Here is a 15,495-nt window from a genome sequence, read left to right on the forward strand (position 1 = left end):
TATGTATTATCTACTAGACAATGTCTACAAATGCCTAATTTCAAAGCGATCTGATAAAAATGGCCAAAAGTACAGAAAATTTAAACATGCTGAAAATTGACACATTGGTCCTTTTTTCTCCAATCTTTAGACAAGCATATCAAATATTTATTTCAAATGTAGTGAAAATGACAGATGTACTCTGTACAGGCTTGTCTAAGAGGAGTTTGGTGAAGTTTTGAGCAGTAGTTCAAAAGTTATTTAGGTATTCCTGGCCCATTAAAGCCTATAGCTAGTAAGTTCTGCTGTAGTTATACATAGGCCAAATTAACAGATAACACCAAACCAGGGTTAAATGTGGTTGAGATTCCAATTTGTAGCTCCAAATGGTGCTCCATGTGTCATTGCCTAGATACATGCATGGAGGGGAAGGGAGAGTCACTGGGATGGACCTTTAAACCCATCCAGAATCCTAGCTCCTGGTCCGTCATCAGATTTGAGCGTTTTGCAGATTTGTGGGTCTGGGGAAGTGTGGGAGAGGGGAGCCCCCATTCTCCAGTCACCCTGGGACATTGGGGTGATTGTTCTGGGGCACTAGCAAGGCTGGTGGGCTGGCAGGGGGCATGGTTTCATAGCAGCTTGTTTGCCATCCCTAAGACAAGGAAAGCAGTCCCTCCCCATGCCCCCCCTGCACATAGCAAACTGACTCTATTTAGAGCCCCCATGGCCTGACACTCTCAAGAGGGAGGTGTCAGTGGGATTAGATCAGTTCTGATTTGTCCAGGCAACTCTATTGATTCCCCTTTGATGGTCCTTCTCATGAGTTGTGTGGGGGTGTCCCCTTGACCTTTCCCTCTCATTCCTGGCCAATGTGCCCTGGGTCGGATGGCCATATTCTTGAAGAAGGATTTCTCACCTATACTGACCCTGTTGACTGGCCTTCATCATGAGTAAGCCTGGGGAGCACAAACTCCCAAAAGGGGGAGTGGCTGGGCCCCGCTTGCCCAACCTTTCTGTGGAAAAAATAGAACTTGGCTACTCTGCAAGCCTACTGCACAAAGCTACTGCAAGCTGCCTTTCAAACTGTGCCAATAGCATCCCATCCCCACCCCCCACCCCCAACCATTTGCATGAATGGTATAGATACTGGGCTCTATCACGAACCTTTAACCCCATTCAAAATTCCCAGGTCTGGTCTGGCATGGCACCATACATCGATCTCCCAGTGTGGGGATTCCAGGGAAAAGAAAGCCCTGGTTTCCAGCCGCCCCGGGATGATGGCATCACCCATGAAGTGTACAGGCAGGGGTGCACATCTCCACATGAGTGGGCGGGCTGGCAGGTGGCATGTGTTTGCAGCAGCTTGGTCATGGAAAGTTGTCTCTGGGGTATCCCTCCCCATGGCTGCCATCCACAAAGCAACTTTGGTCTATTTAGAGCCCCAGTGGTCTGACACTCTCATGTAAGGGCTGGTTTGTCGGAGAAGGAGATGTTTTCTCATCACATAATATTAGTGATTTTGCTCAGCAATTCTTTCTCCTCCCTTCTGATGATTCTTCTCATGAGTTGTGTGGGGGTGTCCCCATGGCCTAGCACTCTCTTGAATGGGTGCTGTTCACCTTGGGTCTGTACCCATCCTATCACAAAGGAAGAATATCTTCTTCTGCTTGAGCAATGCTGATCCAGCTGCCTGGCCCTGCTCATGAGTAAGCCTAGGGACCGCAAAGGAGCTGGGTTCCCCTTCCCCAACCTTTCTGTTAAAAAGATAGAAATTGGCTGCTCCAGAAACCCTCCTTGTGGCAGCCCCTTGAACCCAGATAGGAGTGCCCCCCCCAAAAAAATTGCTCTCCAGCCAGAGAAGGGATGCCCTGCTCATGCTGGCTATCTCTGCCATGAGGGGGCCATTTATCAGGGCATACCTGCTTGCGTGGGTGGTGGATTGGGCAAGGACCTTTAAACCCATTCAAAATTCTAGGGCTCGGTCTGGCATGGCACTGTATGCAGATCTCCTGGCATGGGGTTTCCCGGGAGAGGAGAGGCCCGGTTTCCAGTGGTGCCAGGACATTTGGCTTGCCTTTTGGGTCGTGAAAAGGGGCGCACATCACCACAAGTTCGTACAGCCTGGCAGCACACAAGGTTTGACAACATTTTGGTGGCAGTTGTCAAGACCGGGACAGCACTCACCCAAGTACTTGTCCCCATGGCTTTCCTGCATAGAGCATCCTCGCTCCCCTTAGTCTGCCACTCTCATGAGAGAGCAGATAATGGGGTACTTTGCAACATACAATGCAAGTACTATCTAGTACAACTAGAATCCCATCTCGTGCATTTGCAATTAGTCTTTGCAGATGGTTCTTCTCATGATCAAGACTTCCCACCCGGGGAAGTGGCTGGACTCTCCTTCCACAACCTTTCTGTGCAAAAAATAGAACTTGACTGCTCCAGAAGCCCTGCTTGGGTCTGCCTTTTATACCCGGCCCTGAGTACCCCCCACCAAGCCATATGCTTCCCTCCCAGTGTTGTGATGGGGTGTCCTGCTTATGTTGTTACATGGAGTGGCATACATCACTGTTGAACATACATCACTGTTGCTCCTTCTCAGGGAGCAAAGCACTTAGTGCCCATCCTTTCATCCCATGCCCTTTCCCTATTGTTTGCCAGCTGGAGGGGGGAGCAAGGGGCAGAGTGGGAATAGGGGATGCCCCCAAGCAACTGTGAGCTTGACAAGTTGACACATCTGGGATGGGGTGTGGTGGCGTCCCTGTAGCCTGGCAACTCCATAGCCGCATAGCTGACAGGAGGGGAGGGGCTGGTTTTCCGAGAGGCTGCCAGAAAGGAGTGGAACAGCCACATCCTTGGACAGGTCTGTGCCACCACCTCTATGATTGCGGTCTGAGAATCGGTGTGAAATTACAGTTATGGCTGCATCCAGAGTCAAACATAATGCCTCAGTGACCAAAACTCAGGTGTCGGTGGCAATCCTTACAGATAACAGAAGGATCAATTTGGAGTTTGACAATTTGGAGTTTGATGAGGCAAACTGGAGGTCACTTTCAGCCCATTACTGAGGTTTCACAATTTTTTCTTCCCTTCCCCCGTCCACTCTTGTCTGTCAGGCAGAGAGTGACTCTCTCACACTTCTCTGAGTTGACAGTGTTGGGCTGCCCATCCCCCACTGTCAGAATGCTGACAGGAAAACTGCATTAGCGTTCTGTAATAAAGTCTCAATGACTTCAATGGAGGGGCCACTTCAATTACACCTATTTCATTTTTTTTAAAAAATGACCTAATCTCAGCTATACTTAGCTTATTTACTGCCTATTTACAAAGTTTGGCTTACCCCACAATTCCTAGCTCACTAATTTTACATGCTTATCTCCTTTGGGAGGAAAAAAACCTCTCTGTTTTTAGAGCAAGAAGACTCTATTGGTCTTCTTTGTTTTGTTTTCTTAGAGTGTGAAGACTATTGGTCAGAGATTTTCATTGTTTTTCAAGTGGGGACTACTTTGGCAAAAAGTCTCCAATGTGAGAGCCATTTCCCACCTCCACTCAGTGCTGTGCTTTTCTCAGTGCTGGGGAGCAAGGGTGACTTTAAAATAATAGAGCCCATCAAGTCCCAGAGCCACCTTAGAAGTCACAAATGGAGTGCTGGGAAGTGTAGTCCTTCCCAGTGCTAGGAAGTGTAGACTTTCCCAGCACCTTCTCCACAGAGTTCTATGGAGACATTTCTGGAAAGACTATACTTCCCAGCAGTTTTCCCCATAGAATTCTCCAGCATTCTGTGTGCACCTTCCAAGATACTGTTGTACATACAGTAGTATATCACAATGATTATTGTAAGATTCTACTATAATGCAGAATATCCTACAACTGTTTAATAAATATATACAATATAATGCAATTTACTGTCAATTTAGATGCAATACTAAATGTACATTGGGGAGGATATTGGACTGCAAACATTGTCACGATAAATTTCCTTTTCAGAAACCATGGGAATTTGATGGTCCAAAGACATGCCAATTTAGAACCAATGTAAAGGCTATCTCATTTTGAATTAAGCTCCACAATGCTAGGAAACTGGAACCTAGGACTGATGCCTTAACAGATGTGCCACATTATCAGTAATGGTGTTGTGCAATGTCACAAATTGTGCTTGCTTACAAATTGTCCTTCATGCACCCACATAGATAATGTGGGGGACATCTTTGCTGGTGCTAGGCATTCCATCCTCCCCATCTTGATTTGGATCTCAAAGACCAAGGAAGTGTGAGTGCACTGAGGGCAAACTGTAAGTGAGCAGAATTTGTGGCATTGCGTAACATCATTACTGTTTACATGGCATATCTGTTAAGACATTAGCATTGGGATCCAACTTGTCAGCTTTGTAGAGTTTGAACCAAAATGAGATAGCCTTAACTCTGATTCTAAACCAGCAGGTCTCTTGACCATCGGATATATTGCATACTCGCTGATGTATTGTATTGATGTGATGTGAAATGATATTTCATTTAGAAACTACTTGATTTTGTATTTTAACTTTTGTGAAGAACTTACTGATATGCTTATATTATCCGTCATGATGAGATTTTCCAGATGTAATGGATTAATTTAACTAAAAATGATGCTGAAATGTAGACATTTCAATTATTGCCACATCCTGTTTCCACTCATTTTTAAAATGTACTTATGTTCATCTTCTAGACTTCAGACGTAAGTTCCATGATACAATCCTATGGATGCCCGGGAGTCAACAACTTATTCACACACAATGGATAAAAATAAGACCCATAACAATCCGTTGGATAATGCAACAATAGCTATGCTTGGGAATCCAACCATTATGACCGTCTTGCCAATTGTCTACTCCGTGGTAGTGGTCATCAGCATTCCTGGAAATTTGTTCTCCTTTTGGGTTCTGGTCTTTCACACCAAGCCCATAACATCTTCAGTCATCTTCATGATTAACCTTACTATCACAGATATTGCACTGGCTTTGTGTTTGCCTTTCCAGATTTCATATCACAACAGTGGGAATAACTGGACTTTCGGCACAAATCTGTGTAGCTTGGTCACAGTGATGTTTTATGCAAACATGTATTCCTCCATCATTACCATGACCTGCATTAGTTTGGAGCGCTACTTGGGAGTGGTGTACCCGCTGCAGTCAAAACCATGGAGAAGAAAGAGGTATGCCGTCGCAGGCTGCGTAGGGATGTGGCTTCTTGTACTGTTAGCCTTGCATCCACTAGCCATGGCAGATCTGACTTATGAAGTGAAAGAATTCAACATTACAACATGTTTTGATGTGCTTAAATGGTCAATGCTTCCCAATATGGCAGCATGGGCAGTTTTCCTCTTAGCACCGTTTATTTGCTTTTTTCTAATCCCTTTCATAGTGACAGTCGCCTGCTACTTTGGAATTATTCGGAAGCTCATCCAGACTTCTCACAAATATGGCAATGGCCAGAAGACCAGATCCATCTACCTGGCTGCAATTGTCGTCTTGGTTTTCATCATTTGTTTTGCCCCCAACAATTTTATCCTGCTGGTGCACATGATCTGCCGTCTCAAGAAAAAAATGGGCTACTACTCCATTTACAAGCTCACCTTGTGTCTCAGTTGCCTCAATAACTGCATAGATCCATTCATTTATTACTTTGCATCCAAAGACTTTTATCAGAAGTTCAAGCAGCTGATAGGTCAGAAGGTTCTACTGAATGACAGTTCGGAATACAGAAGAGAAAGCGTGTTTTCTGGGAGGACAGTGTCAACAAGAACAATGTCAAGTGGACACATGGAAGGGATCGTCACTTATAAACCATGTTTGCAAAGACATGAAAGTGTTTTTTAACACCGGTGTTTAAGTGAGAAGAAGTTGCCTTCTTTGCTCCATAGAATGAAATCAATAGCAGGAGTCACAGGAGAATATAAATATCTTAAATATTCAATTCTGCCCACTAAGAGCAAAAATATACATTACTAGAGACATGGTATTGCTGCAAAAAATAAAAATTAAAAAATGGGATTACCATCTTGCATTCTAGCCCCTCTTAAAAATTACCATGTGATGTAACCTCATAATTGTATGCATTTCTCTGCCCACACCAGCAGCATCCAGTGATGTGGCACTGCAGCAGAGAAATGCAGGGGTGTAACTATAATAGGGCAAGGGGAGACAGTTGTCTGGGGGCCAACTGCCTTGGGGGTGCCCCCAGAGGCAAGTCACATGACTGACTCCCCCAGCTGTGCACCCGCCCAGGCTTCCTTCAGTTGTATTCATCCTCTGAAATTGATGTGAGTGTTAAGACCTGGAGCTACCAGAACAGCATGTCTTTCTCTAGTACCATTAAATGACTTGCATCGTCCACAATTTACAAAACCTTTTAAAAAATGATTTAGGATGATGTTCTGGGCCCACTCCAACTTTGCTACGCCCCTGGAGAAATGCATGACATAATGACATTGTACCAATTGTTAACCAACTTTATAGAAGATTGGGGGTTTGGTTTTGTCTCATAGATAGTTCTGTTCCACCCCAAGGAACTATATTTTAAAGAGTATTAATTGGTACACTTATAATGGAAAATAGCCCTAACTATTTTCCTATTTTCCCACCTACAACAGTAAATTCCAGCTGCATTTCAATTCTTTATGTTTTAAAATGTTACAGTTACAGCTCATGGGAAATATAATTCATAAATTTATAACTAATTGAGCACTTATTCCATTTGATATTATTAGCAGACATCCAGATTAATGCTGTGCTGGTGCTGCACGGGAGGGGCAATTTTAACCAATCTATCCTTCCTTCTGAAGTCCATTATGCCTCCTAAAAATATGTCCCTGGGGGTCATGTGACATATATTTGAGTGGCAGAGAGGGTTTCAGAGGGAAGAGGAGCAATCGGCCCAAATGGCCTCTTCCCTGCAGCGCAGCATTACTCTGGATGTCAGCCACTGGCTTGAGCAATATTACGTTTGTAGATCTGGTTATTATATTTTGTAAAAAAATTAAGTGAAATTAGTAGTCACACGCAGTTCCAGAATAGCATGGTGCTTTGGTGAGAAAATATGTGCTTCTGAGCAGTTTGTGTTCCTATGTAATGTTGCATAACTGCTAGAAGAAGAATAACAACAAGAGCAACATTCTCCAGGATATATATGGGATAGAGATAGGTTGCCACACTTGTCAGAGAAAGTCCTGGTCACAACCATCAAAGGGAGGGGGGCAAATTTTAAAACTTTGCTTTTTAAACCAGGATTGGAAGGAGTCGAGTCAATGGTGGAGTTTGGCAGCTGTTTCACACATTTCCCCCTAAAGCATTCTTTGCACAGGAAAGGGTTGGAAGTGTTTCACCTCAATAAACACTCTTAAATATGCAAAACAAATATAACGGCAGTAAGAAAAATGTGAAAAATTAAAAAAACGGCATTAAGTGTTTTCATTTTTAAAAATTGTTTATTGAATGACTTGTTTAAATACAGCTGGAGATGGAACGTCCCATTTTTCTTCTTCTATATTTGGTGACTCTTATTGCTGCCTTCAACTTATATTTTGATCTATGGCCACTTAGACAGGCAGCAAATTCTCAACAAATGTTGCTGAAATCCAGGCTCAGCTGTAGAACTGTCTTCGCCAAATCTACAGTCACACTGTTTCCTTCTTTTGATCACAAGCTTGTCATATAGCTGAAAACCCATATGTAGAAAGCCACTCTTGCCAGTCATCAGCAGTGTGTGTGTATTCACTCACACTCTCACACACCCCTTAGGGGTATCTAAGCTGAAGGTTTGTGACGGAGGGGGGACACTTGTTTTAAAAGGTTGGAACCCATGGATTACCCAATGAAAAACAACTACTGAAGGGGCTATTTTAGATCTACAGGGGAATGTTGACAGTTAATTAAGATCACTATATATTCTCCCAAACAGAAAGGTATTTTCACTGCTTCATCATTATTACATGCTTCCCTTGGCCCTAATGCATGGAAGATTTTAATGGTACATATTATGAAGAGTGCTTGTGTCCTTGTGGAAGTGGGGAAATTGAAAGTTACCCCTGTGTTACTGCTGCTCAGTTTTTATAGTTGGAAGAGCTAGGCTTGCAAGTCCTTTAATTATTCCCTTTTATGGAAGAACTAGGAATGGTATACTGCTTCTTTAATCATGAATTCTAGCCCATATGTAACTGAGTCGATGTGACTATTTATTGTGTTGTAATTCTGAAGGTCTGTCAATTGTAAATAAAGAATTGTGATGATAATCAGTATTTGGGACTTTATTTTATTGTATTTATTGTTAAATTTGTATACCGCCTTTTATTAAAACAATCCTGGCAGTTCACAAAAGAATTAAAACAAGACTGTAAAAAATTACACAGCTAAAATATTAAGCTAAAATGTGAAAACATAGATATGACTAAAAATATTTAAAATACAAGCATAAGATAACCATACAAAATACAAAGAAGCAGCAGTAGAGACAATCAAATAAAAGTCTGGGTAAAAAGCCAAGATTTCACATGCTCTCTTAAAACTGTGATGGAGACCAAGGAGCAAATAGCCACCAGGAGAGCATTCCAGAGTCTGGGGGCAGCAACAGAGAAGGCTCTGTCCCACGTGCACGACAACCGAGCCTCCCTCATTGTCGGCACCCAGAGCAGAGCCGCCTCAGATGACCTTGTCAAACGGGCAGCAACCCTTTGAGCAGGTGGTCCCTCAGGTATCCTGGGCCCAAACCGTTAAGGGCTTTTGCCACTGTCTTCTGATTGAACCTCAGCCTTCTTTCCCTCTTTTCTTCTCTGTTCTTTTCTGCTGCCACCCATCCCCGTGGCAGTGTTATATAAGGGCAAGGTGGGGCCTTTGTGACCTCAACCATTGTACAAGCCCCCATGATTGTTCAGACCTCTTGACTCCTTTCCTTGGGTGTATTAGTTGTTAGGTATACAGAGCAGATGAGTTGAAAGGTGTAATAGCTACTGATATCACAGAAGCTGATATCAAAGGAGTCCTGCAGGGGTTCTCAACCTTGGGTCCCCAGATGTTGTTGGACTTCAACTCCCATAATCCCCAACCAAAGGCCATTGGGGCTGGGGATTATGGGAGTTGAAGTCCAATAACATCTGGGGACCCAAGGTTGAGAACCCCTGAAGATAGCTGGTATAGTGTGGTCTTCCTTCATCTCTACCATCAACTTATTAAGTGATCTTAGACAAGATACTCCCTCTCAGACTCAGTTGCAATATGCAGACTTACCTTACACAGTTGTTATAAAGATTACATCAAGATACTATATGGGAAGCACTTTGCACATTCAGTGCAGAGATGTTCGGGATATTTTGTATTATTAAAGCAGACAAAATATCCTGATCATTCGTGCAGTTTATTTATTTATTTAGCACATTTATATACTGACTGTAACAAGGTCTCAAGGCAGTTTACAGTTGATTAACATATCTATAAACATTAAAAGCAACAGTTAAAACAAATATTTAGAATTAAAATCAGATCTACAAAATCAACTAAAATCCGGACTAAAGGGGGGGGGGGGTTCCAAAGCTTTCTGAATGCCATCAGAAATAGTGACTAACTTTGACAAGGAGTGTGTTCCACAGCTTCGAGAAGCAGTGTAGCAAGGTCAGCAGGGGCCTGTATTCAATAAAGAATAAATGGACGCTATGATGGTCACCCTGCTTCAAGGTATCTTTGCTGCCCGAACCCAGATCTGTTTTAGCAGGATCAAGACTAAAAATCACCTCCTCCCCCTATTATTTGCTGTGTGGTAGTGTAGGGTATGGTAGTGTAGGTGACATAGAGGCGGGTCTCAAGATCAGTGAGACCCACCTCGAGAGAGTTAGTGGAGAGAGCGGGCTTAGGCCGCTCTCCCCGCAGACGAGCAGGGAGGCAGCCAGCTCCAGCAGGCTCAGCCGGATCCGTTACAGAGCTGCAGGGGGCTGGGGGGATTGAGGGCTGTGCGGCTCCTGGAAGCTCCAGCATGCCCTGCACGAGTGTGCAGGGCATGCTGGAGAAACCCCTGAGCCAGGAGGCTGTTTTCAAGACTCCTGGTTGGGGGTCTACTCATGAGTTGCAGCAGCACTGACCCGCACTGTGGCAACACACAATCGAAAAGCCCGGGTGCTAGCTCCACTAACCTTGACTAAGGGGAGGGGCATTCCAGCGGGTTACCCACTTTGGTGGTACCTGGCTCAGCTGAGAGCCCGGTAGTTCTCACAGTCATACAAAATCAGGCTAGGCTCCCTTAGCCTGATTTTGTATGACCCTGAGAATAGCCTCATAGAAGAGGAATTAAAGCATGATGAGGCTGTTCTCATGTGCAGCCAAACCCAGGTTAGGGATGCCCAGTCCAGGTTAGGCTGCAGGTGAGAACTGCCGAGATTGGGCCCGATCCCAGAGGGGCAGCTCCACCTAGCCACTCTTCTTAGCCCAGCTGTTAGCCAAGATTAAGGGAGCAAGTGCTCCCTCAAGCAGGGCAATGGGCTCATGTGTCAGCTAGGCTACTACTAACCCGGCCACACATAGAGATGGGCACCTAGAGTGTGGGTGAGGGGCAGCAGGTCAAGAGGCAAACCACAGCAGTGAGGAGAGGCAAAGGGGAGAGGGGCAGATGGCAGGGCCCCTGGGGACATGAGGGCCTCTGTGGGGATGTGCACAAAACCTGGTTTTCCAGTACAGCTTGAATCTGAACTGCATATGAGCTAACTCAGTCCAGTTTGGCTTGGGGTCCAGGCAAACTGAACCCAGTTACCGGGCTGGCTCAAACTGGCTTGGAGTTCTGCTGGTAAAGGGAAATCTGGTGAGGATTCCCCTTTACCAGTAAAGGGTCAGAGACTTCCCTAAGGGTAGAAGAGTGGGTTGGTTGGGAGTAATTCACTACTTATGAGTGCCAGCAGTGGCGGAGGTTCCTCCGCACCCTCAGCCTCCCCAAGAGTACCCAGTGGCCTGGTTTGGGCCTTCTTAGGCCCAGTTTGGGCATCTGCACATGTGGAGGCCACTGTTCTCTAGGGTTGTTCATGGACCATGGAGGCGTGGTCCGATGCTGGGTGTGTGTGTTGCTTTAAGGGCAGGGGGGTTGTACTTGCCCCTCCCGCCGCTTTCCCCCCTCCGGTGCTCCAGTTTCTAGGGAAATTTTCGCAGCAGGCAGCGTGCTGCTGACATGCGCAGGCGTGCCGCACATGTCACAGTGATGTGCGTGACGCACACGCATGGCAGCGGGCGCATGCATGGAAGTTACTTCCGCTTTTAGCAGGCAACAAGGGGGCAGGGGTGGCAGGGAGGAACGCTGCCGTCCCGAAGATTTCCCTAAAAACTGGAGCGCGAGAGGGGTAAGTATAACCACCCTCCCTTAAAGCAACACACACACACCCAGCGTCAGACTGCTGGACTGGGCCACCTGCGAACCGGTTCGCAGGCCTCTAATATGGCCTGCAAACCAGTTCGCGCACATCCCTACTGTTCCCTCTAACAGAGATTTCCAGATGTTGTTCACTACAACTCCCAGCATCTCCAGCTGCAGTGGCCTTTGGCTGGGAATTATGGGAGTTGTAGTCAAAAGCATCTGGGAATCCCTGTTAGAGGGAACACTGGTGGGGGTGATTTTAGTGACCTCCACAAATAAGCAGGGGAATCCTCACCGGATTCCCCCCTACCAGTAAAGCTCCAAGCCAGCTTGGTTTGAACCGGGCCTAGTTCGGTTTGAACTCAGACTTGCCAGTTCGACCCTGAATCTGTCGAGCTGAGTCAGCTTGGCGTTGAGCCCGGCCGGCTCTCAAGCCCCTAGCCTGTGTTCATTGGACACCTTTGAACAGTGCTAGCTACACCCCTGGCCCCAGGGAAACTACAGAAAAGGCCCATCACTTAGTCACAACCAGACAAGCCAGTGGTAACCACAAATAAACTTCCTCTGACAATTCTTGTGGGTAGTAGTGTATTTGGATCCCCCCCCCCCAGATTAAAAGTTTCAGGTTCCAGAAAACAGATCCGATTGCCTTTCCTTCACTTTCATCTGCAAGACAGCATCTCTCTTGGCAGGGGCATAGCTATAACGGAGCGAAAGGGTTACAAGAACATGGGCCCCCAGCTCCTGATGGCCCTCCAGCTCCATTCCCTTCCTTTTTTCTTCATTATCTCCCTCACTCTGGGGGGCTGCCAGAGAGAGGGATGAACACGGGCCCCCTCTCCCCTAGCTATGCCCCAGTCACTTGCCCAACCAAAGGTGGGAATGTGTAGCTGAGTGGTTGGATGGGTGAGTGAGAGTTAACCAGCCTCTATTTTTTCTTACACCTGGGCTCTTCCTTCCTTCCCTTACTATCTTTGTGTCTCCACATTTTTGGATGTTCATCTAGGTCTACTGCCTCACCTATATCTTTAGCTCAGCACCCTACCTCTTCTATTCTTCAATCTTATTCAGCTGTAGCTGTGGCCAGTCTTGTGAGACACTTGCCAAAAGTTTTAAAATGTGACTGGGCCATAACTTAGCAGATAATTCTCAGCCCCAAGGGCTCTTCTTCTTCACTTCACCTTTCTTTTCTTGGCCCCTACTTCCACTCTCCATCCCTTGGAGACTTTGTTATCCCTCCCTTTCATCAGCCCCCTTGCCTCCTCCCTCCGGTCCTTTTCTGCTTTAGCCCATTTCTGTGGCATTTAAGAACTAAGTGGTGCCTTTGTGAACCATTGCACCGCTCCCCATTATTGCTTATAAATCTTTGACCCTTTCCTTAAGTATCTTAGTTGGTGGACATGCAAAGAAGATGGGTTGGAAGTTACAATGGCTGCTGCTTTCCCATAAGCCCTGATCCAGGCAGACTAAAATATCTGGTTCCTCTGTGTAATTCTTAGAGGAAGGGGTATTTGGGGCGTTTTCTCCCAGATAAATCATAGCAGTCTCCCCCAAACATATTCTATTATATTTCCTTTCTTCTCAGTGTCAAGAAGGTACCTCTCCAACATGGTACATCACTATTGCTGAACACAAGCATACAGTAGAACACTAAGGCAAAATAATGCATCTTTGAGCTTGCTCAGATCATTGTTGGAGCTTGGTTGTGCTCCGTTTGGTACATAAGATTCAGCATTTCATTTCTACCCTAATCACAGAGTAATTTCCTTCTTAACCACCTCCCTCCCCCGCTTGCAAGAAGCTGTTCTAAATACAGATGCCAAAACATACTGCATGCTTCAGTTTTCAATCACGTCCAGTTCCAAATCCAAAGAAAATGCATTTCCAGCTGTTTGCAACCCAATGCAAAATCTATCCCTAGCACAGTCATGTACATAGCAGCAGCATGACAAAAGCACCCTTTTACTGTACAGCTGGGATGGGTACCCTTTGGCACTCCAGTTGTTGAACTACAATTCCTATCATCCCAACCACAATAACTTGTGGCTGGGTCTGATGGGAGCTGTAGTTCAACAACGGTTGGGTGTCTACCCTTGCTGTAAAGTATCATTTATGTTCCATGTTGGTTTGATGCATGCTTAACTAACCAGCATTCCCTAGCTTTATTACAGAGGCACAGTAGTTCCTCCGTGTTTAAGGTAAGGAGGAAAAATGGGCTATTTTCCTATGTATATTTGCCTCAATATGTTCTTGCTCTAGCACTCATGCAATCTACATTGTTTGCCCAATTGTTCTGAAATTTGGTATGTAGTAAGTGGGTCAGAAGCAATATCAGGTCTCCAGATTTGGTCAACATTTGTCCAAAAGTGAGAGGGAGAGACATAATAGTTTAAAAATGCTCCTGTATGAGAACCAAAAATTGGAATGATTGTACATACTACTATGGCAGGGAGGGGGGATTTTGTCTTGACAAAAGTGGCAGTCAGTCATAAACTATGTGCTTTTGCCTCTTAGAAAATATCAATTTGGTATTGTGGTTGTTATTACTATTTGGAATGTTCATAATAAAGTCCTATCCCAGTGAGGGCATTTATCATCACCCATCCTCAAAAAGGGGAACTATGTTGTTCAGTTCACTCTTCTGTCCACAAAAAACATAGTACTTTGATGTCTGCTTACTAGGAAGATCTTGAAGCTATTCCCACGATCAGCTGAAATCGGGCTAGGAGAGCCTAGCCCGATTTTGGCTGATCGTGGGAGCCACTGGGCTCACAGGAGAGCCTGGTTGCCTCCCGGCGGTTAACCCATCTAAGTACCCCTCCCCTAAAACCGGGTTTGCGGAGCAAGCGCTCCTCAAACCAATTTTTTAAAAATCGTGAGTAGTCATGCCTACTCATGAGTAGACCCCCGGAGGGGAGGCAAAAAGCCACCTCCCGGCTCCAGGGGTCTCTCCAGCATGCCCTGTGCGCTTGAGCAGGGCATGCTGGAGCTTCTGGGCCGATTGGCCCCTGCTCCCCCCAGCACCCGCCAACTCCATTACAGAGCCGGCAGTTGTGTGGGCGGCCGGTTTGGCTGCCCTGAGCAGACTGTCTGCTCACATGCGGGCTAAGCCTGCTCTCCCCACTCACCCTTAGAAACCGGGTCTCACTGATCGTGAGACCCAGCTCCTTAGCTGCATTCACCTCAGTTTTGCTGTTGCTACTGAGCTTTTGTTTGTGCCAGATGCCACTGACATCACAGTTAGTTTCTTCATTACAACGGGCAGGTGATGTCCTGCCACTGGCAAAGGCAAAGTACAAGACTTCACTCATGGTGAAGTCCTTGATGGGGCGAGACAGTTGAACAGGCACAGGTTCAGGCAAAGGAGCAGGCAGAGGCACAGCTGAATGTAGCCCAAAGTTCAGATGAATGCAGCATGCTGGAGGAGAGCTGGAGGTCACCAGGCCAAAGGTAGCAGCCTGGGCTTGAAGAGAGAGGAAACCAGGCTGAGACAGCAGGCAGTTTTATTAAAGAGTAGATTCCCAACACATTTTATGTAAAACTCTTCTTCAGGGGGAAGTGGTTTACAAGGCTCAATAGCTAAGCTGTTAGAAGTCAAGTATTGTGCCCTGTGTAAACCACTTCCTCTGCAGAAGCATTTTACATGAAATGTGTCAGGGTCTACACTTTAATAGGCTGGAGTAGGGCCTCCCAAGAGCAGGGCTGCAAAATACTAGGGAGTTGGAAGACACAGCTAATGGAGCTGCTGGATTAGCAACCTGTCTGTCGAACTAAAAGGCTTAAATAGAAGCCAGCTGGTCTCCACCTCTCTTCTAGCTCTTCAGCATCTCACTGAGTGTACCTGGTCCTGCTTCTGTCTTCTCATCTTGAAGAGGCCCTTCCTCCTCCAAAGTAGCCCTTTCTGTGAAGAGGCATTAGGCCACCACTGCACAACCCGGGTCAGGCAATGATGGGTGGTGACAGTGGAGACTTTCCTTCAGGGGTTCTGCACCTGGGTGCCCCCATTCTTCACATGGGCTGCATCCTCTTGTGAGGTCTGTAGAGGAGCTTGGGGAAACAGTGTTCCACGGAGTCTGTTGGTTCTAGGGCATTGACAGAGCTAGCTGATGGGTATCCTATTTGAGGCATTCTCTGGGTGAGTATCAGGGGGTTCCTCATC

At 46.0% G+C, this 15,495-nt stretch overlaps 1 protein-coding gene across 1 annotated transcript in view; it reads left to right on the forward strand.

Moving 5' to 3' along the window:
- LOC128348825 (P2Y purinoceptor 8-like) overlaps window positions 1–8,241 on the forward strand; it is a 39,254-nt gene extending 31,013 nt beyond the window's left edge. Inside the window, exon 2 of the mRNA XM_053304507.1 lies at window positions 4,684–8,241. Within this exon, the coding sequence (XP_053160482.1) occupies window positions 4,715–5,833 (1,119 nt within the window). The 5' untranslated portion in view covers window positions 4,684–4,714 and the 3' untranslated portion in view covers window positions 5,834–8,241. The remainder of the gene's footprint in view (window positions 1–4,683) is intronic.
- Window positions 8,242–15,495: the final 7,254 nt, after the last annotated feature.

Source organism: Hemicordylus capensis, chromosome 3 (genome assembly GCF_027244095.1).
Source record: "Hemicordylus capensis ecotype Gifberg chromosome 3, rHemCap1.1.pri, whole genome shotgun sequence".
NCBI lineage: Eukaryota > Metazoa > Chordata > Lepidosauria > Squamata > Cordylidae > Hemicordylus > Hemicordylus capensis.